Here is a 26,503-nt window from a genome sequence, read left to right on the forward strand (position 1 = left end):
CACAGAAGGCTAAACATAATTCTATGGATATCAGTTCTTTAGTTCTTTTCAGTAAAGTAAGAAACATCTAAGAAATCCAGTGAGGCCTTAGTAACAGAATCACAGCAACTTTCAGTCTCCAGGAACACATGCTCCTACTGCTTTCTTGAATCTGTACATCACAAAATCCTTCCTTTTTATTCCATCTGTTCTTTTAGGGTTTTGTTGTGTTTTTTCTGTTAGGTTGTTTTTTGTTGTTGTTTGGTTTTTTAGAAAGCATGCCTCAAAACGACATCCCAGAACTGTACAAGAACATAATTTTGAAGTAGAAACAATATATTTGTAATTATGAGGGGTCTGCAGAAAAATAATCCATAAAGCTACCAGCATATTCAAGAAAAGTAAATGTGAAGATGCCTTGTGTAGCATGCTGATGTAAATTTATGAAAATGGTGAGAAAAGTTAAAAGACCTTACGTATTTTAGGTAGAGCAAGACGACAGTGAATTCTGTTCTCTGCCCCAAACTGTGTATTTTGAGCTTTCCTTTCTGAAATCCTGCTAGTATGCATAAAGAGTCTTCAATTGCTCTTTCCAATCCAAATTTTGGTTTGTCATTTAAGTTAGTAGCTGTGAAAGGTGACAGCGTTAGATACTAACGTATCCAGTCTACACAAAGAACCTGAGTAGCAAAGGCAACCTGAGGTATAAGGTTTTTAAACATGATCCTCCTCGAATGGGGAAAATCATCACTTGAATTGTATTTCGAATTTTTGGTGCTGAAACTTTGCTATTTCTACTGAAATTTGTGGTAACTTGATGAGGCAGAGCACTGTTCTTTAAAAAGTGGAATAAGTCCTTCAAATTTAATGAAAATAGTATCGTCTTCCTTTTTTCACAGTTTGCAGGGATTAACATGGCTTAGTGAGTCATTTGGTTTTTAGTTGTTTTCTGAAGGACAAAAGAGGAGTGCTGGTGGCTTTTTAGCAAGATTTTTATATGGATATTTGATCTTACGCATCAAGTGCCTTCCTATTTTATGAAATGTACCTGCGGGAAGACAGAAAGAAGGACTAAAGCTATCCTCGAGGGAAAACAACCCCTAATAACAAGTATTTCTAATGTTTTCCTCCCACAGAAATTTCAAACCAGTGTAGCCCTCTGCCATGCCACATAGATGGATATAAGGATTGCATAGATGGACAAGCCAAATACACATGTATCTGTAAACCAGGATGGCAAGGAGAGAATTGTGAAGAAGGTATAGTCTCTAATCTCCTTACAATATCAGTTCTCGGGAACACAGTTACATATAAAACACTGAATACTATCAGATCTTTAAGTATACCTACAGTCACAGAGGTGTGAATGAATGCTTTCCCCTGAGCAGAGATTATTTTGTTTTTCTTCAAGATATAAATGAATGTGAAGACTTCAATGGAGGTTGTAGCCAACGCTGTTCTAATTTACCTGGAAGCTACCGTTGTTTATGTGAGGATGGCTACTTCATGCTTTCAAATAAACGGGACTGCAAAGGTAGGAAGTGAGTCTTACGGAGAATTTCATTACATAACAATACACTGCCTATCAGCTATAGAGGAAAGTAGTCTAGTAGTTCCACAAATGTTCTAAGTCTGCAGAAGCTTGCGTTGCCCCTGACAGAAGCAGGCCTTCTTCAGCCTGGCTCCTCATCCCACCTCCTATCTTACACTACTGCAAACAGTTGTGCAACTGTATAGTGAAAAAAGATGAAGGAACTCAGGTGGTTAAAACAACACGGGGTTTAAAAAAAACAAAACCAAAAAAAAAACAGAAAAAGATTGAAAAAAGCTTGATACCATGATACTAGATACCAATTCCTTACTAGAGCATTGTAAAGGTTGTTTTAAACACTAACCAGTTTCACTTATCCTTTAGGCATGCTGAAACAAGAATATAGAGTGGTGCAACCAGCTAACAGTGTTACCACTGAAATCCTCTCTGATAAACACTGATTTAGGCTTAGTCACTCCTAATATGTGATGCCCTTCTTTTCAGAGTTTGGAAGTTCATTGGAGAATAAATTATTAATGAATCTGCAAATGTTCTTTATAGAGAGAAAGATTTCTCTTTCACTCACACAGCATAATTTTTCCCCGTACCTAAATGTGTTTATTATTATTGACCATGACCTACGTGCTGCATTCTACTCCAGAAAAAAATATAAATTAACTCATAGCTAGCAATTCCCACTAGCAATTCCCAGGAAAAAAAAAGTAACCTCATTTCATTTTAACATTTTTTTTTCCCCCTGAACTGTTCCAACAGTTTCGGGTAATGTCAAATAACTCCGGAAGCCAGACCTGAGGGCCATCTGCTACTGTCTCTACCTTTAGTCTCTATATTTTTGTGAATGAATACTTTCAAAAGAAATTCCAGAAGAACATAAGATGGCTGTTGCGTGAAATAGGGCAAGCAGATAAGCTGGTTAGAATCTCTGCAGTTCTTGGAAAGATGTTGGAAAAGTTGTCTAAAAAAAAATCAAAGAAAAATACACTAACAGTTTAATAACTTGGATCAATGAGACAAAAGTTTAGAAATAACTCTGATTCTTTGCAGAAGTTTTAGCATAATGCTTGGCTAAAAAAGAGCTAGTTCTTTTCATTTAGTTAATACTAGAATCAAAGAGTAACAGACAAAGTGAAATAACCAGCCAACACACACACAAAAAAGCCTTCACCAAGAAGTAGAGCTTTACACTATTTTTGGTTGTGATGTAAGTACAAATCTGACTACTGATCATTCAAAGACTCTCAGACTGGCAAATAACAGTAAGAACTAAACAGCCTGAGTACCAGTATCATTTGATAAACTGGATTTACATATCTCCTTACATCCAACTATAAAATTATACACCAAGAAATTTGAAGTGCACAAGGCAAATGTCAAAAAGTAGACTGTATTCTGGACAGCTTTGACTTCAAAAACACTTTGAATCCTCACAAGCAGGTAACAGAATCTGTTCTCCCCATACAGTGCTATTTCAACAACTACTACAAAACCGTGGAGAAAACTAGAATGATCCTTGCACGTGCAAGTGGGAATTGAAGTACTACCAGGGATCTGTTATTTTTCTGTCTACAGAACATTTAGTTTGATTGATACGATATGTTATATCCACTTGTCACATCTGCATTTTGAAAACAACATTGAAAAATTGGAAACAACACTAAAATGGTTGGAAGGATGGAGAAACAGTGAGTGACTTGAACACCTGTCAACATAGCCAATTCAAAGAAGATTGTGACATGAATTGATCGTAGCATGCAAGAAACTGATAGAATTATTTCTTGTCTTTCTGTATGTCGTTTTATAAGATAAGATTTTATTATGCACTGTGGTTTAGTTTCTAGGAAATCTGCACTCTTTTTCTCTTATTGCCTTCCTAGATGTGCATCTCTTTTCCTGTTATCCACAGAACACATGAGAAAATGTTCAAGGTAGGCAGGCAGAGAATTCATTTTCACTGAGGGCATACAGAAATGCCTTTCACAGACCTCTGGAAGTCTTTACTGTTATAGTCTGCTATAAAATCGTGACAAACCTAGCAAGGAAACTAGTTTGCCAGCCTCACTAAGTTCTTACAGTTTTGGTTAGGGTTAGGAAAAAATAGCATGCAAGAGATTCACTTGTTTTTAGTAACTTGTTTGTATTTCTAGATATAAATGAATGTGCATTACATCCAAACATCTGTGGGACAGCCATCTGTAAGAATACCCTGGGGAAATATGAATGTGAGTGTGCAGAAGGCTACGCTTATAATTCAACATCCAAAAACTGTGAAGGTAGGTCTTTCCCCCATGCCTCCCTCCCTCCTTATCTTTTTTTTTTCTTCCTTCTCTTTTCATTTTTGACTCTACTGCTATAGCAAACTCCAGCATCTCTTCTAGTGGTGTATTGATTAATCTTCATATTGTTTATTGTGATATGACTCAATTGTTTGTTCTTTCAAGTGCCCAAGCAGGCGATATTGTGCAGTATGTGCAGTTGCAATGACTTGCTCCCAGGTAGTCAGGGGTTACCATGTATTCCCGTGTTTGCTGCATGCTAAACAACTTCATCAGTTCATACGAGCAATGTCACCTGTCCCACTGTAGAGAGGACTTTCTGTCCTAGCTATCAAACCATCAAGCACGTTTCTTTCGGATAACTGGAAGCAATGTGTTAAGCATCTGGACATTAGTAGAGAGTCTTATACCCTGTTTTTAAGCATCATTACAGTTATAAGGATGGAATATTTGACATCAGTCAGTTTAATATATACCCATAACTCAAGATACATTATAGGAAAAGCAATTAAAAGTACTTATTCAGCAATTCCAAACTAGCTGAGACACTTAAAAAATACTTATAAGGAGACAATCACCAAAAATTAAAGCCATACTTAATCTATTGGTCTCAAAAATCTAAAAAGCTTCTCTATATCCACCTAATAGGTTGTTTAGGTGCTTATTTAGCTCTCACGGCCAGGAACTCAGTCTCTCTGTCCTTTGTACGTCCTTAGATTTAAGATACTGGAAAGAATTTTTCACTGTATTTAGTGAAATTTTAAATACCATTCAATTGTCTAAGCCTTCCTTGGGGTCTCTCGTTATGTTGGGAACTAATAACATTAGATTGAGTTGATCTTCATTCTAGGCTGGAAGTAAAAGCATAACAATTGCATGAAATATATATATATTTTTTTCAAAGACCTCACATTTAAAATGAAAAAAAATCTTCTCTATCCAGAAAAAGAGCTATTGAGGAAAAAAAAAGGAGCTACATCAGAAGAATATTTTCTCAAGAGTATTTTTTTCTTAAATGAAAATCTGGAAGAAAAAAATTGAAGACAAAGTTCTGTAACGATTATGGCAAAGTTGAAAAGTACTGATAACTTGTGGTAAAGTAGCAAGAAGCCATTCTGAAGAAGACCATTGTAAAATAACCTTTTCAAGTACTGGAAGCATTTGCATAGCTGTCCTGCAGTGTACTTTATACTTCGCTATACCTGTCAAAGTTTGTTTAGTACACAAATCAGAAATCAAATTTCAGTCATAAAAGAGAGAATGAGCTTTTAGCGTTTTGCTACGAATGGAAATTTTTGATGTTGCCTTTAAGAAAAATACATCAGTGACTGGTTTTTATTTTAAATGCTATTTCTATGTTATTGTTCAAACGGACACAAAAGCAGCTTCTTGCTGGCTATGAATCTTTTGCTCCATGGCTTTTCATGCAGCATTCCTGTGACAAAGCTTTGTATAATGGTAATGATTACATATTCAGACATCTGCTCTTTGTCCAGTTACTACAGGATTAAAATTTTACTGACAATTTTGTGTCCCATTTTGAACGACGCACTGGAATGGGAAAAACCTCACCATAATTAATCTAATTCTCACTACTCTCTGCAGATACGTGGGCTGCATCAAATTGAATTTAAGTATTATTTTTCTTTTGAAACTGGGATCCCAAAAGATTGCAAGATGAGGACATTTAAACCAGCATGTTTTACCTCCTGGATGGAGCATAACGCTGCTAAGCTTTCAGATCTGGTTGTAACCATATTAAATGAGTCATCAAATCCTATCTAAGGATTGTATAGACAGACAGGAACATAGCCTTCCAGAAAGACTAAATGACATTAGTTTTTCATTGCCATGTTACACGTAGGTGGCAAAATTCAATTACTCTTACTAGGAAAATCAGGTTTGCGTATAATTATGTATGCATCTCTATGATGACAGTTACAATAGCGTGGAAAAGATTTTTCCCCCAAGAATTCCTGGGAGCAGTTGGCTGCAGTTCTTCATCCATACCTTTTACAAGACACTATCAGTGGAAAAAGTCTTTGTTCCATAGAAGTCATACAACTTTAGATACAAATTTATCTTCTCATACCTTTTGCAATTTTGAACATTCAGCCAAAAAAATGAAGGAAGAAGTATGCTTATTGTGTTAGTTGGGCCTGGCTTTCAGTCAGTGTCTAGGAGATAAAGCATGCTAAAACCATATTTTAAAGAATTACCTAAATTTTTGGGAGGCCTCTCCCCATATTCTTCTTCCTTCTCTGGATAGGGAACTCCTCCTAAAGAGGTGACTGAACCAGTTAATCAAGCAGGACAGAGCATATCTGCATTCCAGGTATTAGTCCTCCCTAGCACCTGGTATGAAAATCTGAGACAAGCAATAAAACTTTCCCTTTCCCTCATGAACTGTTTAACACACACAAGACACTGCTTACCTACAGCCGTGCTCTGGGGAAATTACTGTTTCCCTAGCAGTACGTAGAACACCTCCCCTCTAGGGCATGGTTTGCAGCTCCTTTATGGTCAGTTTTATCATATTTTCACAACTTATCCAAAGCACGTTATTTCAGTCTTCCACTGAAAGCAGCTGTATGAACCCAAGATGCTGCTCAAATTCATGGGTTTACATGAGAAGCTTCAGCTGACTGTTTTATGATCTGGGACTGACATTTGGACAGATATGAGGGAAGCCTTTGAAATTGCTCAATCAAGCATTCAAAGATGTTGAATAAAACTTGGAAGAAAAAAAAAGTAGGATATTTTTAACGTAATTAAAAACAAAACAAAACACCTTAGTCCCCTCCAGCCTGTGCAAGTCAATATTTCTATAACAGGACAATTAGCTCTGCATGGGAAGATTCATTTGGACTGATCAGGGATTGCAGAACAACTGCTGAGGAAGGAGACATGATTTCATAACTACTCAAGAAGCTTGCCTATTCTGCAGCTATCACACACTCTGGAGGGAAACCTTACTCTTGAACATCAGGTTCATTTTGGCAATGGAAATTTACACCCCTCACTCCCCCAAGACTGGTGCAAGTCTCCAAGTAATTGATTTAATGATAGAAATTCATCTGTCAGGCAGTGTGTGATAAGCTTTCATAACAACTTCATAAGCTTCTGTTTTTCTGCAGGCTCTGGGCCTGAGCAACGTGCTCAAAATGAACTACTCCTTCAGAGAATTCAATACTCTGTTTTACTCTATTGCCACAGGTTAGCTAGTGCTTACAGTTTTACTTTTGTACTGTAGCTGGGTATTCATGTGCCAGAAGCGGTAAAGAATCTTTTAAAGAATCTTCCGCAGGGAGCGATGCTTCCTGAAGTGTCTGTACAGAATCAGGCTCCTCTGGGAAGGGCTTGGGAAAAGAGTTGCTTCTCAGAGTCTCTCTACTTCCACTGCTCTCAGGAGACATTGAATTTCGTGGTTTACTGTTACATCTCCACGGTGAAGCAAGCTATAGGGTTTGTTTTCTTTTTTTTCTTCTCTGCGTGCTCAGGCCTAAGTGGATTTCCTAGCCTATTCAGATCCCTAAATGATCATACTGAGAATGAAATTTATTTTTCCAAAAACAGGCAGAATGGGAAAGGACAGAGAAAGCATTCTTCTCACCCATTGCATACTATCCCTAGGCTGTGTTTTGGAATTTGGCTCATTTGCATGTTTAGTAAGATACAAAAAAACAACCAACCAAGCCAAAAAACAGTGACAGAACCAGCTTGACCTTGTAACACATCATTTTATAGTCTTAGTTTTAAATGGACATCACACCACCAGTCACCAGAAGTTATTAGAAAATGACTTTCACAGCGGAACCACTTGTACCAAGTTGATCTTGCAGTCTGTTGGGTTAGGTAACGCCCATCAAGACCATAAACAGTTTAATGACTTCCAAATGGAAAGGAGTACACATGCCAAATGAAAGAGAGGTGATCTAATTGCAGACAGAGGAAATGGAAGGGTCAGTTGCAATTATGCACCAGCAAAACATTTCTTAACAACTGACCAAATCCTGCTGCATGACTAATTTGTGAGCATTATCTCTGAGGCATATGGAAAGAAGTATGATTCAAACTCTAAAATAAGCACTTAGATATTGCAACCCGTCCTTTTATCTTACTCACCTAAGTAGTACTACAGGTGACAAAGGCCAAAATGAATGAAGAAGGAATCAAGCCACGCGCGGAGCGTTGGTAATTTCCAGTTGCAGGAGTTTGCTTGTGCATACATACAAAGTAACATGTTTTAATAGGACAGTTTTCTCAAATCTGAGCAAAGAAAAACTCTTAATATTGACAGACATTCACCTCTGAAGACTGCAATTTCAGGCACAGTCACAACTGAATTTATACATTTGTTACTTTAAAATAATTCAAGTTATGGCGTTGCAACACAAAAGCCATCTGCAAAATGCTGTCAGATCAACTTGTTACAACATCCATTACTATATTTTTATATTAACTTATTTTATTCCCTTAGCTGAGATATTGGATTCATGAGGCATTTGAAGGATCAGAGAGAAGCAGGAAAATCTCCTCTGTAACCTTTTCTGCAGCTGTGTACCTAAGATCAGTTAGAATTTGAACAATCCAGAAAGCTGCAGTCATCAGCTCTCCAATTATATGTTAGGAACTGTCTTTCAATATGCATGAAACCTTCTGCCAGAACAGGAAAACATCATTGGCAACACTTGCCGGTCAAAGACTTAAGGTCTTATGTACATCCAGTATATCCTCCGTGAAGTGTCCCAGAACAGGCAGTGGAACCACGTGCAGAGCAACTGATTTGACCTCTCTGTTTTTAGAAGTACCATGATTATAATGCAGAGAACTCCCAACACGAACTTTGTTTCTTTTCTCATCTCCTTCCAGGAGAGAGCACTGTCTTAGTGAAATGGAAGCAAGGCAAGTGGTGGAACTGGGTGTGGAGTTCTGCACAGCTCGAACATACTACAAAGACAATAACAGATTTCTTTATTGCATCCTATGCCTTTCAGTAGGAATATCCAGAACTTTAGTTCTGGCTGTATTACCTGTAATAAGGGACAGTACAGCTTTTTCTTTTGAGACGAACGTGCAGGAGGGAGTGTAAACCTGAGCACAGTTCCCTTGCAGTGATCATTTAAGGAAAAGGTGAGGAGATGAGACATTTTAGTAATAAAGAACTCTTCATCCAATTACAAGGTCAGTTTCCTCAGCCTTTTCATGAATTGTTGCTCATTTAAATAAGGTAGAAGCTGCAAGCACTTGGAGGCTAAGCAGTGTGCAAGTGATAGTTAACTGCAGCACCAGTAGAAATCAGAGTAGCATCCACAGACTGCAAAACGTAGTGTACTGTTTTGGAAGGAGGTTATGCGTGGTTGCTGCAAAGTAGCAGATTTTACAGTAATTTTTTTTCTTTCCCTTATTTTTGACTCCTCCCCTCAAGCAACAGGAAAAAAAATGTATTTTAATCTTGAAAAAACTAGCATAATATGAAACACTTAAAATTCACACAGTATTACAAAATTGCTTATTCCCACTTGTTTCAAAACAAGTCTTGCAGTTTCTTTAATCTGAGGACCCAAACCACCCTTCAGAGCCTTTATTCAGGAGAGATTTTGCTCGTTTCTGTATTAGAAATGTAACAGATTGGCTTTTTACATAGCCTTTCATTTCTAAACTATTATATACAGCCTGCAATATAGAAAATGAAGTTGCTGTAGCTTCCTTACAGCTTAAATCAAGATTGGTCTGCACAAATAGATGCTGTCTGAAACTTAGTTATTTGTAAGATTATTGCGTGTTGTTTTAACACTTTTTTTTTAAACACATATTTTGCCCTGAAATTATTTTGATCTTATGTGAAAAAATCATGTCCCTTTTCCACACAGTTGCCATACAAATTCTTAATAACTCTAAATTATGTTGATATCCATTGGGAAAGGAAAAGGTCTGACCCAGAATGACATTTCTGCCATAAATGGTAGTGATTTATTGAGGTCTCTTGCACTAATGCAACCACCTTGCAGCTCAGCTTCTTACTGCCTCAACAGATCAGACCAATTTTTCCCCTGCTCTGCACACAAGGCCCTTATCAGATTACTAGGGCTTATATACCCAGCAGGTAATTCTGGATTGTAAATTTTACATAGGAGACATCTGTTAGCATTACTTTAGCTTAGCAGCAGTCACCTGATGGATTCATGTTATGCTGTAGAACCCATCTTGTCTGTTATTCCATTAAAGTGTTTGTTTTCAGTCTGCGCCACGAATAATCTTAATAAATCTTTCTGTATGCTTCTATTTCTCCTAGATATTGATGAATGCACTGAAGATATTTGTGCTCAACTTTGTGTAAACTCTCCAGGAAGTTATAGCTGCTATTGTGATGGCAAGAAAGGGTTCAAGCTCTCTAAGGACATGAAGAATTGCGAGGTAAAACTGCACTATGTAATATTCCATATGGAAAATCAAAGTTGGATATCTCTTGATGACAGGATGAGTTAGATTCAAGAAAATAGGAAGCTAGTTGAGAATTGATTCAAAATTGCTGAGAAAGTGCTGGGGACTTTGAGCTGTGGTTTGGCTCAGAAAGCAGACCCAGTAGGGATTTGGATGCCACTCAGTTCATGCATGCTCATTTACAGGAATTCTGTCAAGAAAGACTGGCTTAGGCAAGCTTCTATTTCCTGCTGCTTCCAAAATAAGCTCCAGCTTTCTCCTATCAAACAAATAATTCCTGTTCAGCTTACTCAGAGTCAAAATACTCCAATTTGCCCATATGTTCCTAGGTTTTCCGTAGACTGCACAAAAGTTTTCACTCGCTCTTTCAGAATTACTCTATTCTTTGCCTGTTTGGATTAAAAAAAAAAAACGGAGGTGGACTGTTTTCCGCAGTTTTCATCTGCAATAGCTTAAGAAAAAGCACTTAGTAAAACTTTCCAGTTGAACAGCACCTCACAGCCAAAATAGGCTGTTCATGCTCAGTTTATTAGTAGCAGAAAATTTAGAACTCTGGAGAATCCCAGTACAGGGATTTTCTTGTGAATGGTTCTCTGTATGCTCTGAAAGGTTCAGGCAGGCTGAGACTTGTTTTACGAGGTAAGCTCAGATAACTGCCAACAAAAGAAACATCTCTAACACAGTATAATAAAACTGGGCTTAAACCCAGCCTGAACAAGGTCTGGTACAAGTGCTAGCATGTGTGTATTAGAACTTGTTTGTACTTTCTGAAATTTAATATCTGAACAACACTGGTATTCATTACATTTCCTTTTCCTTCTTCCTGAAAGGAGAAAAGCATCTTCTAGCTTCATTACATATTTTTTTCAACATGGTTATTCAGAAGTGATTAACTATCTATCTAGAAGCTAGTTTTAGAAGCTAGTTACAGGCCTTTAAACTGGAAAAAGTAGTTTTATCATTTTAAAATATATGCAATCCAAAGACTAGTCATATTGGCAGACATAAAATGGAGTAGCCATAAAATTCAGGAGCACCTGTACGTTTAACAAAACTGCTTCATCATGAATACACAAGTCAGAATTTGGGAACTGTATTTAACTGTTTACCAAACAATAAGCATATTTTGAGAACAGAAGAGCCCTCCCACACCTATTCTTGTCGGTTCTGTTCTGTAGGACTGCTATACTGCCGTCATATAAAAATTAAACAAGAGGTCTTTTGAGGGATAATTTCAGATCAAAGATGTTCTTAGGCTCCAACTAGTCAAGGACACAGGTAATCTAAAGCATATTTTGCAAGTCTTCCTACCTTATGCAGAGCGTAGGTACCTGTATCTAAAGCAAATCTGAGTGCTTTACTTTCAAGACAAAACTGTAGATATTAATTATAACATCAGTTTCAGAAGACAAAGAAATCAACAACATCTTAGAAGGGATGGTTGACATTTCTTGAACGAATATTTTACTAGTTTAAATTTGCACTTTATTCCTGTATATAAGGTCTGTTTAAATCTTCAGGTAGCTGAGTAACAAAGACTAAGAGCCATTGTGTCCCCATCCCCCTCCCCCCTACTGCAGCTGGCTGACTGATTATTCACATTTGACTTTGGATCAAGTATTATGATTAATTCCAGTTTCACATACTGTTTTAGGACTTTCAGTTGCCACAAATACTTAGAACTTCTCTTTCACATTTTTCCTGAAAATACACTGCTTTAAGAGCTTCATATCCCCACTAACAGTTCTCAGAAATATTAATTCAATGCTATTCCAGCAGGAGGAGTGTTGATTGCATGAACATCCCTTTCCAGAGCTCAAGAAAGACATGTACATTCAATGAACAGCCAGACAAAGATTTTGTATTGATCTGTTACTGAATCTACTTGTAAATTGCTTCTTTTTATTCTAGGTAAATGATTCTAGTAGTGCTAGAAGCTGTACAGATACGAATAGCTGTACATCAGTAATGATAAAGAAAAGGTGATTTTTGTTAATTTTTAAATCTGCTTAAGACACTGCTCTGGCCCCATTCCCTTCTAAGACCTGATCAGGTTTAGATTCCACACAGCTTTAATAATGGAACCAGGCAGAACCCTAGCAGATGGGTGTCATAGGTCCCTGGTGACAGAAAAGGACGTGATGGAAGATTAGAATTCTTGATTCAAAAAATGAATATTTAAATAGTTACAATCCACCAGGACTGTGTTTCAACCTCAATTATCCTTCAACAACTTAAATAAACAGACAAACACTACTTCATTTGTGCATAGATATTCAAGTTAAAATAAATTTAAAAAACCGAGGCAAGCCATCCATTGCTTAAGGAAACAACAACAAAAAAAGACTAACAGGCAACAACAGAAGTTGCTTCATGGAATATCGCAATGCAACGTTAACAGCTTTTTTCTTCTCTATTATTTTCAGTTTATTCCTCTGTGTATTCCACTGAACCTAGAAAAGAATAACGAACTGCTTTACCTGGCAGAACAGTTTACAGGGATTCCTGTTGTGAACTTGAAGTTTAAATTGCCAAATGTCACCAGGTAAGCATTTGCTATTGAAAAAAGTATGCCTGGAAATCATGGACATTTGTTTCCCTTAATTTTCTGAGGGTGTAAAGTACATTGCATGCATAAATTATACCACCATCTCCCCATGGGTTAAGATACTTTTATATGGAGAATGAATTAACTCAGGTTCCTACATACACCATCACTTAAGGGAGTGCAGAGTCGTTCGAAAGCGGACAGGAAGAGTAATGTGTCTGGAGTCGGTTTACAGCATCTCTTATTGATTGTACTGTGTCCTTGAGACACCTCATCAGTGTAGACAGCAACTTTCTTATGTGGCAAAACTGAAAGGTCAGCAAGTTTCTTCCAGACACCTCAGAAGCAGATAGGAGCCACTAGCAGCTGTGTCCCAGCCAGGAAACAGCGCACAGCTGGGGCAGACATGCACCACTGGCACATGGTGTGATCATATATACGAATAAACAAGTTGGAGTCTTCCAGCCATTACAGACCTGGTTATGGATGCTGTTGGTAGGGAAGAGGTATATGGACTGCGAGAAAGAGTTCAGAGAGATCCAGACTTGAGTGGGAAAAAAAAGAAAGAGGTTTGAGGACAGTAAGTATAATAGGCAGTAGGTCCCATTGGTTTGTTGAGAGCAAAATTGGTGCATCTTTGTGATAGAACCTTACTCATGAAAGAAAGAGCAGGGGTTAGGAAAGGTGGGAGTCAGTGATGCAGATACAGGAAGACATTTAGAATTCTCAGCATGAAATTCAGATACGATAGAAGAAAAAGTTAATGTATAGCTTCCATTCTCATCTATGGGTATGGCTTTAGGTTTTTTAGTGGTACTACTTCCTTTCTGCTTTGGGTAGAAGCTGCCTCCTGCTACACACACACTGCTGAGAAACAAAAACAGGCCAAGGCTCCCCCCATCCTGTTCTTCCTTTCACACAGCGTTCCAAGGACACTGATAAAGTGAAGTACCTTGTGTACAGTGCCGTCTGTGTGATTTCCTTTACAGCTGTCAGAACAATTGACAAAGGTAGTGACCTCTTTATTGCTCTTGGACTTCTTCACAGCGGCAGCTGAAATTGCAGCATTCCTTGACATACTGACTGAACAATTTCAAGAGTAACAGCAGCAACAGCCATTGAGCTGGTGATCCCCAGAGCCTCAGAACCTTACAGAAAGACATAAATAGTGAGAACTTTTTCCTCTGCCATTTTTCCAAGTTGACCTAGCATTAATGCTCTCCTGAAAGACCTTTCGAAGATGATAAATGTTTGACACTATCTTAATAGTCTCTGTGTAAATACAGAATGATTTTCTGTATGTCTGTGCGAGAGACTGACATCTAGTGGACAAAGACCAAGACTGGGAGTTAAAGTGAATCAAGTTCTCAATTACAGCCCCCTTACTTGTTTCTTTTGTTGTCTTCAGCAAATCCTTACTTTTGCGTGCTTTGCTTTTTCCTTTCGTGCTAAATCTGTTTTATCTAGCCCGGAAGTTCCAGGAGAAGAGAGCTGTTTCTCGCTGTACTTATACTCTCTCTCTCTCTACTACTGTAGCCTGTACTGTAAATAAATCAATTATGTTATGTATATGTTCAACTAACTGTTGAGGTCCAGACAACAAATCCTCAAATTAGAGTGTTGTATCAAAGGCATCAGTAACTGTAACAAATTGCTAGGTCATAATTGTTGTAGGACGGCACTTGGCAGCCCCATTGTGCTAAAGCACGCCATAGATCATGTATTTTTCCCCACATCACATCTCCATGCAATGCAGTAGGGTTATCATCTCTGTCCCCTTACTGAAGTGGATGTGATATCCTTCACAGGCAAAGCTCATAGCAGATTTGGGAAATGAACCAATGCTCTTTCAAATCCCAGCTGCAGGCATAAATCTCAAAACTTCTCCGTGGATTCGTATGAACAACATTAGATTCTGCATTTGACTAATAGCATGCAAATATCACAACTGCTCAGAAATAGAGCTACCAAAAGGTTAATATCTATGAACTTTTTTTTTTTTTCCTAAAACCTTACTAATAGGTTTTCACAGGCTCTTCAGGACTTAGGTTTCCTGTCTTTATTAATAAGATTCCTTCTTCACAACTCAGATTTTCAGCAGAATTTGATTTCCGGACATATGACGCAGAGGGAGTTATACTGTATGCAGAATCCCTTGACAACACAGCATGGATCTTGCTTGCTCTTCGTGACGGAAAGATTGAAATTCAATTCAGGAATGAATTTGGAACAAAAGTCACCAGTGGAGGAAAAGCCATTAATGATGGCCTGTGGCATATAGTAAGCTGGGTTTACCTCTCTCCTCTCCTTCCTTTAATCCCCTATGGGAACATTCTGTACTGTATGCAGAAACTAAGCAACTATTCCAAGGGCTTAAAATGATGCCCTCAAATTCCAGATTTGAATATCAACCAAGGAATGTATGAGGATGCCTTACATCTGGGAAATCATGGCATTTGTTCATCCTTGATAATGAGAATTAGCACTACCTGGCAGCGTAAGAATTATTCTTTGTAGTCATGAAATGGGAAGCAGCAGATCATTAGCAAGTATGATTGCAGGGTGAGCTGAACAATAAGACACTTTGCCTAGGAAGCAAGATTTACTTTTGGTGGACCAGAAGCCCAGCTTGTTCTTCAAGCTTGCATACCTAAGGTGAAAGGCCTTGCTCAGTTATACCATCTATAAATGATACCATATTATTAACACCAGTAAGTTTGTTTTTAAAGGAGGCCAAGAGAAGCTAGAATTCTGCATAGACCTGCTTCAGTTTAGTACAACTTGCATGAGATTAAAAATCTCTTTCTATGCCTCACAATAGCAGAAGCAGGCGTTAAACCTACTTTGTCCCTGTCCCATCTGGAGATTCAATCCTGTGCAGCAGGTTACAGCAACATGAACTGCCAGACATAGATGGGATGTAGAACAGTTGTAGAAATGAACTTCTTGCAAGCTCAAAAAAGCGTAAAGTAGACTAACTAATCAGCTGCATGTGTTTTCCTGAGGGTAGGGTGGGAATAAAAACACCCAGGTCATCCTCCTATGCGGTGTCCATGGAAATGGACAGTTGCTATGATGCAAATTTAAATGTGCTATAAGTACTGAATACATTAAAGTATTTTATAAGTCAAATATTTAAGGGTACATAAGTAATATTTTCATACAGATATATAAAATTAGCATTTAAGAGTATCCTAATTGTTTGTGTATGTGTATACGTAAACTTTTCTATTTAATTCTAGATATCAGTTGAAGAACTAGAGCACAGCATCAGTGTAAAAATAGCTAAAGAAGCAGTGATGAACATTAACAGCCCGGGAACGCTCTTCAAACAGTCACATGGTTTCTTGGAAACTAAGGTGTACATTGCAGGATTACCTCGCAAAGTGGGCGACACTCTAATTAAACAGGTAGCTAAAAAAGTAATGTTGATTAAGACTTAGTATTTTTGTATTCTTTCTTTAGCAGTCACACAGGACATAGTAGCAGCTTAGAATCCATTTAGAAAATGAAAACGGCATTATTAACCACTGTTTTGAAAGTAAATATGCAGAAAGCTCTGTACACTATCCTCAGTTAGGTTTCAGCTACAAACCCACAGTTCTTAAGGACTAATCTTTCAGGATTCTGTTGCTTGTTTCTTAAGATAGCTTTAAGATTCCCTAAATCACCACCACTTCTGCTGCAAGAGCATTTCAGAGCTATTCACTTGTCTGGTGCTAGCTTTCACTACGCCCTGAATGGGTATGGAAATCACTGTGCAGGCAGCACAATAAGCTTTCATTTTTACTAGGTTTTTCAATAGCTGAGACTAGTCAAGGCCAATGATTCACTCAGTCTTCCATTCTCGGCAGCTCTGTCTTTTGATGAGGATGAGTACAACCAGCTACCTGCTTCTCAGTCCAGGAACTCTCAAACTAACTGACGCTCTAAACAGAGAAGCAAAAAGTAACTGTACACTAGAGACTGTGCTTTTTAAAAAAATAAAAAGCTCAATTTTTGCTCAAAAGTGAAGCAGAGGGAAAAAGTATGAAGCAACACAACAACATCCCCTTACCTAATAGAGAGTAATTTGAGGAATCTCTTTATGCTTTCATACAAATAGAAGACAAAAACCTTGAACAAGGATCAGCGCTAATAATCATTGTCCTACAGGTGTAGGAAAGCTGTGGTGATCTAAACGAAAGGACAGCATGAGCTTTAAAAGTGAAGCAATTTATTTTGTACAGATCTTTAACTTCAAAATGGAAATAATATTAAATCAGGAGTGCCTTTTGAAGGCTGGGGTTCTAAATGCATGACATCTGTTTTTTCCTAGCCTCAGTTCTGTAACGTGGTAACCTATAGCATTGATAGGGCTATTTTATTGGCTATAAGTTGATATGTAAAGTAACGCCTCATTACTAATATGTTTTAGAACAAATTTGACTTCAAACACCTAGTACTGTAATTCTTCTACAGATTAACCCTCGCCTAGATGGGTGCATTCGTGCCTGGAACCTGATGAATCAAGGACACTCGGGTGTAAAAGAAGTTATTCAAGAAAAACAAAGCAAACACTGTTTAGTAACAGTTGAGAGAGGATCCTTCTACCCCGGCACTGGAATGGCAAAGTTTCAAATAAACTATAGTAAGTATTTTTCTGTCTATTTCTATACCTTTTGCTGCAATGGTGATGGAGTTGTTGAATTGTAAAGAAAAGAAAAATAAAAAAAAACTAAGCTATATACCAATTCATCCAGCAGTGCTTAGCGTAACTTGAGAGAAATTTGCTTGCATGAGGATTTTTGATCCCATTGGTGTTGTCCATTGAGTTTCTGAAGTGCTTTAGGTTAGGAAGAGTATTCTTCAATTGCGAAAAAGATGGGGACCACTGAACATGTTCACTGTAAAAAGATCTAATTCTGCCCCTTGCTTATCAGTGAAGAAAGCTATAGTATTATTGACAGAAAAACAACATTGGGGATGGGGAAAAGGATCACTGATAGTTTTGTATATGTAGTTTTGTTTCTAAATGAACATCATATCTAGATGTTTTGGGTGTATATCTTGCTTCTTCCTGAACCCAGAACTTTCTGCCCTAATTTCAAGTTTTGCAGTACAGGATCCCCCTCTGTACACTTGAGAGCCCAAAGCGAGGCATCTCCAGAGCATCAAATCTTGTTGTCATTACATACTTTAATATCCCAGATGCTATCCTACCCTTCAAACCCTGTCTGATCCTCAATCCTTTTCATCCCAGGATTTGCTATTCTTTCCAAGGCCTTTTCTTTAATTTCCCTAGTCCACTTCAAAAGATTTCTATGGCTTTTTATATACTACGTTTCCAACAAACTCATATGAGATGTTTCTATGCCACTGACGTTTACTCATCTTTCCTCCCATTCATTCACTAACACCATGCTGCCATGTCTCCTCCTGACCTATTTCTTTGGGGCTGCTGCCATGCTTTCATCACCCCTGCGTCTTTCTGTTCCCATCCCCATCCCATCCTCCACCCCAAATCTGAATATGACCTCAATTCATGTGCTAGGATTTCTGCTTCCTGAAAAAACTACTAGAAATCAGTTTAGATGAGACTGGGGAAGGGAAGGGCAGATGCTGGAAGAAAAGATTTAAAAAGATGACAAACAGCACTTGAAACAGTAATTTTTGTATTAGCTTGACTATGAATGCATCATCTGAAGTTATATTTGCACCATCTGCATATTTGTTTTACCCATCTGCGTATTCCCATTTTGACAGTAGAACTGCTTTGGAATGTAAAAATGTGTCAGAACTGCCAATCTTCTACTCAGTGGCAGCAATTTATGAGTAAAGTAGTCTTTCCAGGTTTAATCTTAAACTGACCTTTCATGAATGTGGCACCTGTTCCACATTGGATCAGAGAAACCAGCAAAAAAAAAAAAGCGTTCAGTAAGAAAAGAAGATTAGGGAAGATGCAAGATTTAAGTAGTATTTTTTGTTGTGTTTTTAGAAAGAACTATAAGTCTAATCTTAAAGTTCCAAAATTCGTGTTTTTTTTTCCTGGAGATGAGTACTATTTTTTCCACAATAGGAGCAGATGAAGTACTAATTTTTTAACACCATATTAATTTTTCATTAGCAGATAGATTTATTAATTTCAATCTTTTCTTTTAAAACAGATAATCTTGACAGTGCTGAAGATTGGCTAGTAAATGTGACTATGACTATTCGCCCATCCACAGACACTGGTGTTTTGTTTGCCCTGGTTTCTAATGAAACAGTGCCTCTTGCTTTGTCCATAGTGGACTCTAACTCTTCTGACTCACAGGTGATCTTACAATTATAGCAGCTCAGGGCTGGAGCATCATCTCATAAATCACACCTCTCATATTTGTCTCACTTAACTCGCTACTCTGCTTTTGAAAAAAAGTCAAACTGAAAAGAAGCTACTTACACTTACATGCAGTGGAGCTGGAAGGCCGAATTAATATTTTGCATGGCACTTCGATCATATGGTGATGTGCAGAAAATATATTACTATTAATGATTGCTACATCAGGGACCAACCACTAAGCACTCTTACATTAGGTAGTATCCATTATGTCTTGTCTCTCTAGCCTTTCCTTCCAAACACACAAAGCAGAAAAGGGAATATGACAGAAGTAGTCATGATATTATAGCACTGGCAACATTAGTTTCAATTTATAAACAGATGTTTTTGTCCTGAAGTTCCTGTTTGCACATTTACATCAGGTGTCCCAAGACAGATCATGATAGCACATCATAGCTAATCCACGCCTCTGCCTGAAATAAGAACATACAGTGAAAACTGGGTTACCTTTGAAGTTGTAGCAGTACTCCCTTTAAAAGAAACAGGATTTCACCTCAGAACCATAGCCAAAAGACTTTTTCCCCCCCACAGAGAGTATTCTCGCTTATAAGTTTCAGAATATAAATGAATGGCTTTGTTTACAAAGGTGATGGTTATACAGCAACTATCAACTTCAATATCTTTTCCAACCTAAGGTAACAATTTTTAAAACACAGCTCTAACATTCCTTTTCTTTCTACTTTCAAGTATAAAATGTATCAAAATTAAGTATAATTTTGTGTTAAAGTTACACGCGGCATCTTTTTTGACTCCACATTCTTCTGTTTAGGAAATCATTGTGACCATTGGAAATATCACTGTTGCACATCTGGAATCAAAGAAGTTATGTACACCCAGAAAAGTGTTGGTTGGACTTGTAGTAACCAAGCAGCAGCTTGAACTGTCTGTTGATTCACGTACAGACCAAAGCAATTCGGAGCAGCTGTCTATCCTGCATCAAGCGATGATGACAGATGTTGTTACCTACTTGGGTGGCCTGCCAGGTGAATTACATTTCTTTTCATTCATTTATAGAAGCCTGATTACATTCAGCCTTACACGAGTTAGACAAAACCTGTAACTGTATAAGAAACACCTTTTCCCCAAATGCTCCTTGTTTCATCCAGTCTATGCAGCTTTTGAGCGAGCCCGCTTTTCAATAGCAATATCATTAAGCCTATTAAGAGGCGTAAGTCTCTCTCAACAGGTTTGGATTTGCAATATATTTTGCTTTATTGAGCTGGGGACAAGTGACCATTGTGTTTTCTGAAATGCCACCAGCTGGCACAGTTTAGAAACTCTATCAAGTATGTAAGAAAACTGACATTTATGAGTAAATTGTCAGATTTGGAGAACGAAAAGTCCAAAACATGGTTTTAACAATTACACTCTGGGCAATAGATGACTGACAATCTTCATGAGAGAGAAAATATGTTAAAACAGCAAATAATATTTTGTTTAAAATAAGCTGCAAGTGAATACCCAGTCTTAAGACAAGTACAAACAGGAATTTTGTACAGGAAGCGTACACACACTCATCTGTAAAATAGTTTGACTTCAGTGTGAACCATGCAGAAAAACAGCATCGCCACAAAGATTTTTCAAAGCCTGAGATCCCCGAACTTGAAAATCAGTAGAGAAAATACACCATGGTTACAAGGTGAAGGTCCTACTAGCAGAGCTTTTTAAGTCAAAATTCCTAGGGAAACCCTTAAAATTTTCAGAAACAGTCTTGAACTGACGTCCATTTTACTTTTAGGCTGCATTGTCATAGCACTGCCCCAGATAAAGCCAGTCTTCTTTATCTGCAGTGTGTTTCTTCTGCAGAAGAGTACACAGGAGCAGAAAGATGAAAAACTGTGTATCCCTTGGAGATGGTCTCTTTAGGCATTTCTTCCAAGGTAGCATCATCCACTGGGGAAGCTGGAATTGTGATTCCACCCTCTAGAGTTGCTTGTCAGAATAAAAGCAAGATGTTTAGGGTGGCACAGTAGGTACCACAGCTTCAGTCTGAAGTGGTACTTGCCTCTGCATCCAGGCACGTATGTTGGGATTGACTTCTCTACAAGTCTTTAAATAGTGATAGTCAGGGATATAAGATTCAGTCCCTAAATATGCCAATTTCTCCTATGATTTTGTTTTTGACTGGATGTGCAATGTCTTGTAAACCAACTAACCAGGTAAGTTCAATTCAAATTGAGTAAGTAGAACGAGAATATGCTAGTGGTACAGTACTGTCAGATACAGGTAAGTATCAGTTTTTGTAATGCCTGCTCACTTTTAAAAGAGAGTTGAAGGCTATGTTTACTTAGTAAAGGTGAATCAATAGGTTAATTGAGCCATAGTAACTTGATTATGACTCTGGTCATTTCTTAGCCCTCATCACCATTGCGATATTTGTCATTTTTCCTAGTACCTTGCTAACACCAATGCCTTAAGAGTTAAGACCTTGCAAATTAACAAAACAGATCTCTATATAAATCCAATATCTACTTAGAAGTAAAAAAAAAAAAAAAATCCCCACAGCAACAACACACTCTACAAAACAAACAAACATACCTTATCCACAGGAGCCTCTTCTGCAACAAACTCAGTTGCCAAAGAGAAAAAAAGTAACATAGGAAAGCAACTTTAAGACTACATCAACTCATTTATTTGTTATAACTCATCTCTGAAAAGTCTCTGGGATTATTGAGCAGTATAAAAAGGTAGGTAAGGATTCCCACACTGAGCTAAGTGTACAGAACTGTATGGTTAAGAGGCACCTAACAAAAATATGTGTTTTTCATGAAAAACAGAACTGCCTGTTTTTGACACACATTTCTTCAAACTTGTAACAATGCTGGAAGTATTCCTTTTTGCTAATTAATTCAACACAGTCAGCGCAGGCTAAATGAGTGTTGCACACTTCTGTGACAGCAACACGTTATCCCTGAAGCCAAAAGAGCAGAAGGACACAGTTCTAGAGGACAGTTTGTGCAGTACCTCAGCTTGCAACAACAGCAAAAACCACAAGGAAGCAATGTTTCATGTTCCCCAGACCATCATGGCAATCTTTAGGAGAGACAGAATGATTAACACCTGACAAAAAGATGATGCACTTGATATCAGCTTCTAGGTATCCTCATTCTGGTTGCTGAAGGTACTCGGATCCCCTTCAGTCTACTTTGTAATATGGTTGTGCCCTAAGGCCTCACAGCAAAGCCTGCTTGGTTCTGTGCTTAACATATTGTGTGCTGGAAGCACATCAATGATATGATGTTACCATGACCTAAAGAATAGCTAAATGAGCAACAGATAAAGGGGGTCTCTCACAGACATTTCACTTGGAAGAAGCAGTAAGGAAGCAATAAAATGTGTGCAGTTCCCAGGGGTGCCCTTTTTGAGAACTTGCAGATTTGAATCCAGAGTAGCTTTCTGGCAGAAGTAACATGGTTCTTTCAGTGACCTCTAAACCCATAAACATCTGTTTGTAAGTCAGGAGAAGAACAGTGCACTCCAGGAAACACAGTATTAGTTCACTATAGTTAAAGCAGGAAATGCTGCTGAGAAACACTTATGTGTAGTTTTTTGGTTTCTGGATGGGAGAAGACTTATAATGCATATTTCAAATGTTATCGACCTTTCTCAACTTTCCTGACTTTATCTCGAAGAATCTTAAACAGAAGGGAGAAGAACTTAGTTAAAAGTTTCCTGCCAAATTGCTGTTTTCTCCCATGGACGACTAATGCAGGGGGAATGGAGTGTTCCCCATGATTTTGCTAATCTGAAAAATATATAAGATGTTGCATGCCTTGGCCTAATAAATTGAATGTGTTTCTGTGCAGATGTTCCTCTGGGTGCAACGTTAGTAACTGCTTTTTATAACGGCTGCATGGAGGTGAAGGTCAACAGCAGACAGCTGGATCTGGATGAAGCCGATTTTAAACACAATTCCATTAGATCTCACTCGTGCCCACTGATTATGGAGTAGCCATTCAATTCTTAATTTAACTTTTTTTTCTTTCAGATATAATTTGCATAATTAGTCTCATGCCATAATGAAGCCTGTACTATTTTGTTCAAGATGTGCCAGGAAAATAATCAACGGCGTGTTTTTCCATCTCTTTTATATAGAATGTGGGTGAAAAAATCTCCTCTCTTTTCAGCTGTAAAGAGACATAATCACGATCAAAATTCCACAAAGCGTTCTTTTATCCATATCAGTGATAAATCTTAAAGCCAGAATTATCTTCCATGCTCAGAATATGCCCTTGATATATTTAGTTTGGAGAGAGAAGTTTTACATCCTATTTACATATATCAGCACAGAGTTACAAGTCGCAAATTTTGGCAGACTATCTGAATCTAAACAAAGCCATTCTCTTTAAACTTTTCCAAATGTAATATACAAAGAGAAATCTCTACAGGTTTTGTAGTACGTGCTTTCAGTAAAGGGGAAGGTGCCCTGGAATCCAGAGCCCAAGCTCTCTGTGGACATGTTTACATGTTGTACCAATGCTGATAAAGCAACTTCCAAACTGAAATATTTTTAAGTAGTTCAACTTTTGAAAATAGCTCTTGTTATATTGTACCAACTTTAATTCTTCTTTCATAGGAACCCAGCTTTAGACCATTAACAGAGTTCTGGATCAGATCAGGTAATTTACTTCCAAAGTGGATTAAAATACAGCCAAGGCAATTTTAGGAAACAGAAAATTGCATGAGGGAAGGAGCTCTGGTCTTCATCACAGCAGATCAAACTGGAATTTGCTAAATAAAGCTGAGAACTTGCAGCAAACTGTTATTCCATTTATGACAAATTTGGCACTCCTCAATAGAAGCACCCTCTAATGTTCCATCATATTCCCTTTACTTAGGTTAACCTCATATTCACAGAGCCCCCAGAAGAGATTTATTTGCAAACCCTGTTGCAGTTATTTCTGACTTACTTGAAAGCCTAAGCTTTGCTAGTAACATCAGCACGTAAAGCCATATTCTGCTCAGCCAAGTTTAAAAGCACAGGTGATTAGAAGAGTATTTTTCTCCTCAGGTGTTCATTTCAAGCATTTCTAGTATTTCTTTATCATTCCTAGAGCATTCTTTCCACTTCCAACCTCATTTTCACACAACCAGGAGCCTTCCTGTGCAGCTCACCTAGTGCTTTTGATAACCCCCAAACAAATAAATAGCAAGAGAATTGCTGTAAGCAATGAATATATACCCCCATCCATCAACCAGCGAGACACTATCTGTCAGAATTTTCAACCTGAGGTTTGCTTTCTTTGCTCGAGACAATCAAGTAGAAATGTATGTACAGAAGGATGGATTGTGACAATAGTCATTTTGAGGATTGCCTTTCTCCAGAGATACTCCTAGTGACATTAGCGAGGTTTCTTTCATGGTTGAGTACTAACATTAGTACATCAGTACCGCAGAATCTGAGGCCATCTTTCAATGTTATTGCTGTGAGGTTATTGATAACTTCACTTCCCACTTGTGCCCTTTAATATAACACAGAGTTTGCTCTGACTTTCACATCAGCCAGCATCAGAACGGTCTACAAGTCTGTCCAGCATGGATTTGTATTTAGCTGCTTATCAGCAGGAGTTCCACACAGCTGACACCCAGGGGCTAATTGCCAACAAACTACTTCAGTTTTCTAGGATAGCATAAAAAAAAAAAACCACCCACATTCATTTATCCAGACTCCATGGAGGGGAAATCACCACAGGAAAGCATCCCTCCTTGCTCTCTTCCCATCCCCACAAACACATGCGTCATTTGAGCCTAAGGCAAAGAGTAACTCTACTGAAATAAGCAGGTTTTGTTCAAGGTGAAGCCGAATTGGGAATTTTGACATAAAATACACCTTTAACTACTTCATCTATGGTATCTCAGCAGCACCCACTGAATTTTACAAAGCCCTCAGTCAGCTTCTTTGCCTTGTACAAGTACACACAGAAGTAGTTTGAGGGGAAACAGAGTAAGGTGTCAGCAATGCTATGAACACTTACATCAATCTGTGTGAATAGAAGAAAAACAAACAAAAAACACATCCTTTTCAAGGGGGATAATTGGTATAGACTTGGAATTAAAGAAAACAAAAATCACTTAAGTTTCCCACACAGACACCATTTCTTTTTATTTTCACGCAGGAATATTTTAGGATACTGTAGTTGTAATGAAACCTCTGCACTGTATTTTTTTTTTTTTAATGTAAAAGTGCCTCCCTATTGTAAGGAATTAAATAAAGCAGCATTTGCAATTTTCTTCTCATTTTAAGTTGTATTTATCTTTGTTCATTTTCACTGTGCAGGGCTGGTTCTAGTGGTCAAATGGCTGACTTAAGAGATTGTGATAATCTTCAGTATCAAAGAAAAGTGCTCAAATTAATGTGCTATCCAAATAGGAATCCAAGTTCTCTAGAAAAATGTTTGAATTTACTAATTTTTTAATATCACCTGAAGAAATTTAGCTCAGCTTAAAAGCACACATGGAAGAAAAAAACACAACAATTTAAGTTATTAACTCCCATCTTTTCTCCTTTATCAAATGTGTTTAATTTCATTTTTAGGCATAATCATCTCAGGAAGGGCTGTTCAGTGTTCATACAGCGGGAACAGCTGGTACCTGGTCTGGGCTTCTTCAGCTCCTATGCACCAAGTGTTACAACAAATCTACATGTCCTGATTTCCCTGAAAATGAAATGTAGCCATAAAATTGGTTCTTATTTATACTAAAGCAGATTTCTGCATATATGCCTGATCTAAGGTTAGCTTACATGCTTTAATACCTGCATGTCTCCTGGTGAAGATAACTAGCTAGACTGGGTGAGAACACCTTCACTACTGTTGTTTAAAATTAGCTCTAGGGTTGTCATCTTCAAAGAAAGAGAGACCAGGGCTTTCTCAGACATTCCACTCCTGCTTATCACTCAACAATGCACTGATGTTGGTCTTTCAGTGTCATTAGTCATATGCACATGCTTAATATTTTGCTGCCTCAGCAACCTCATGATAAAAAAAAATACACAGATGTGGGAGCATTTCACATTTTGTCTGCCAGAAACAACAGTTGTGTACTAAAAAATTAGATAACAGGAAAATTGTAAAAACTAATACCAAAGGGATAAATAAGGCATCACTTAGTAAATAAAAGAACCGAGACACTGAGATTCTGATTTTCTCCCACACTGTTTTCCTGACCACAGTCCTGCAGCAGCACTTTAGAGCTAAATGACCTTGGCTGCTGTCATTTTAGACAGCTTATTACCTGTCACATTGATGCAAAAGTGCCAACAAGACAGAAGCACTATCACTGTGCTACATGCTATCATATCACATGTGCCATCATTGGAAATCGAAAGGAGCATCTACAGCAGCCTTCAT

General features: G+C 37.9%; 1 protein-coding gene across 2 annotated transcripts in view; it reads left to right on the forward strand.

Annotated features, from left to right (window-relative positions):
- Positions 1 to 25,391, forward strand: part of PROS1 (protein S) — a 35,140-nt gene extending 9,749 nt beyond the window's left edge. Inside the window, exons 5-15 of one of the 2 annotated variants that reach the window (XM_040568155.1) lie at positions 1,116 to 1,238; positions 1,391 to 1,513; positions 3,676 to 3,801; positions 10,100 to 10,221; positions 12,675 to 12,793; positions 14,887 to 15,076; positions 16,039 to 16,206; positions 17,258 to 17,426; positions 18,943 to 19,091; positions 19,924 to 20,137; positions 22,961 to 25,391. In XM_040568155.1, coding sequence (XP_040424089.1) covers positions 1,116 to 1,238; positions 1,391 to 1,513; positions 3,676 to 3,801; positions 10,100 to 10,221; positions 12,675 to 12,793; positions 14,887 to 15,076; positions 16,039 to 16,206; positions 17,258 to 17,426; positions 18,943 to 19,091; positions 19,924 to 20,137; positions 22,961 to 23,106 — 1,649 coding nt within the window. In that variant the 3' untranslated portion in view covers positions 23,107 to 25,391. Of the gene's footprint in view, positions 1 to 1,115; positions 1,239 to 1,390; positions 1,514 to 3,675; positions 3,802 to 10,099; positions 10,222 to 12,674; positions 12,794 to 14,886; positions 15,077 to 16,038; positions 16,207 to 17,257; positions 17,427 to 18,942; positions 19,092 to 19,923; positions 20,138 to 22,960 lie in introns of those variants that run through there. The other variant, XM_040568163.1, reaches the window with a different exon arrangement.
- The last annotated feature ends 1,112 nt before the right edge of the window (positions 25,392 to 26,503 follow it).

The sequence above is a fragment of the Cygnus olor genome, chromosome 1 (genome assembly GCF_009769625.2).
Source record: "Cygnus olor isolate bCygOlo1 chromosome 1, bCygOlo1.pri.v2, whole genome shotgun sequence".
In the NCBI taxonomy this organism is placed as follows: domain Eukaryota; kingdom Metazoa; phylum Chordata; class Aves; order Anseriformes; family Anatidae; genus Cygnus; species Cygnus olor.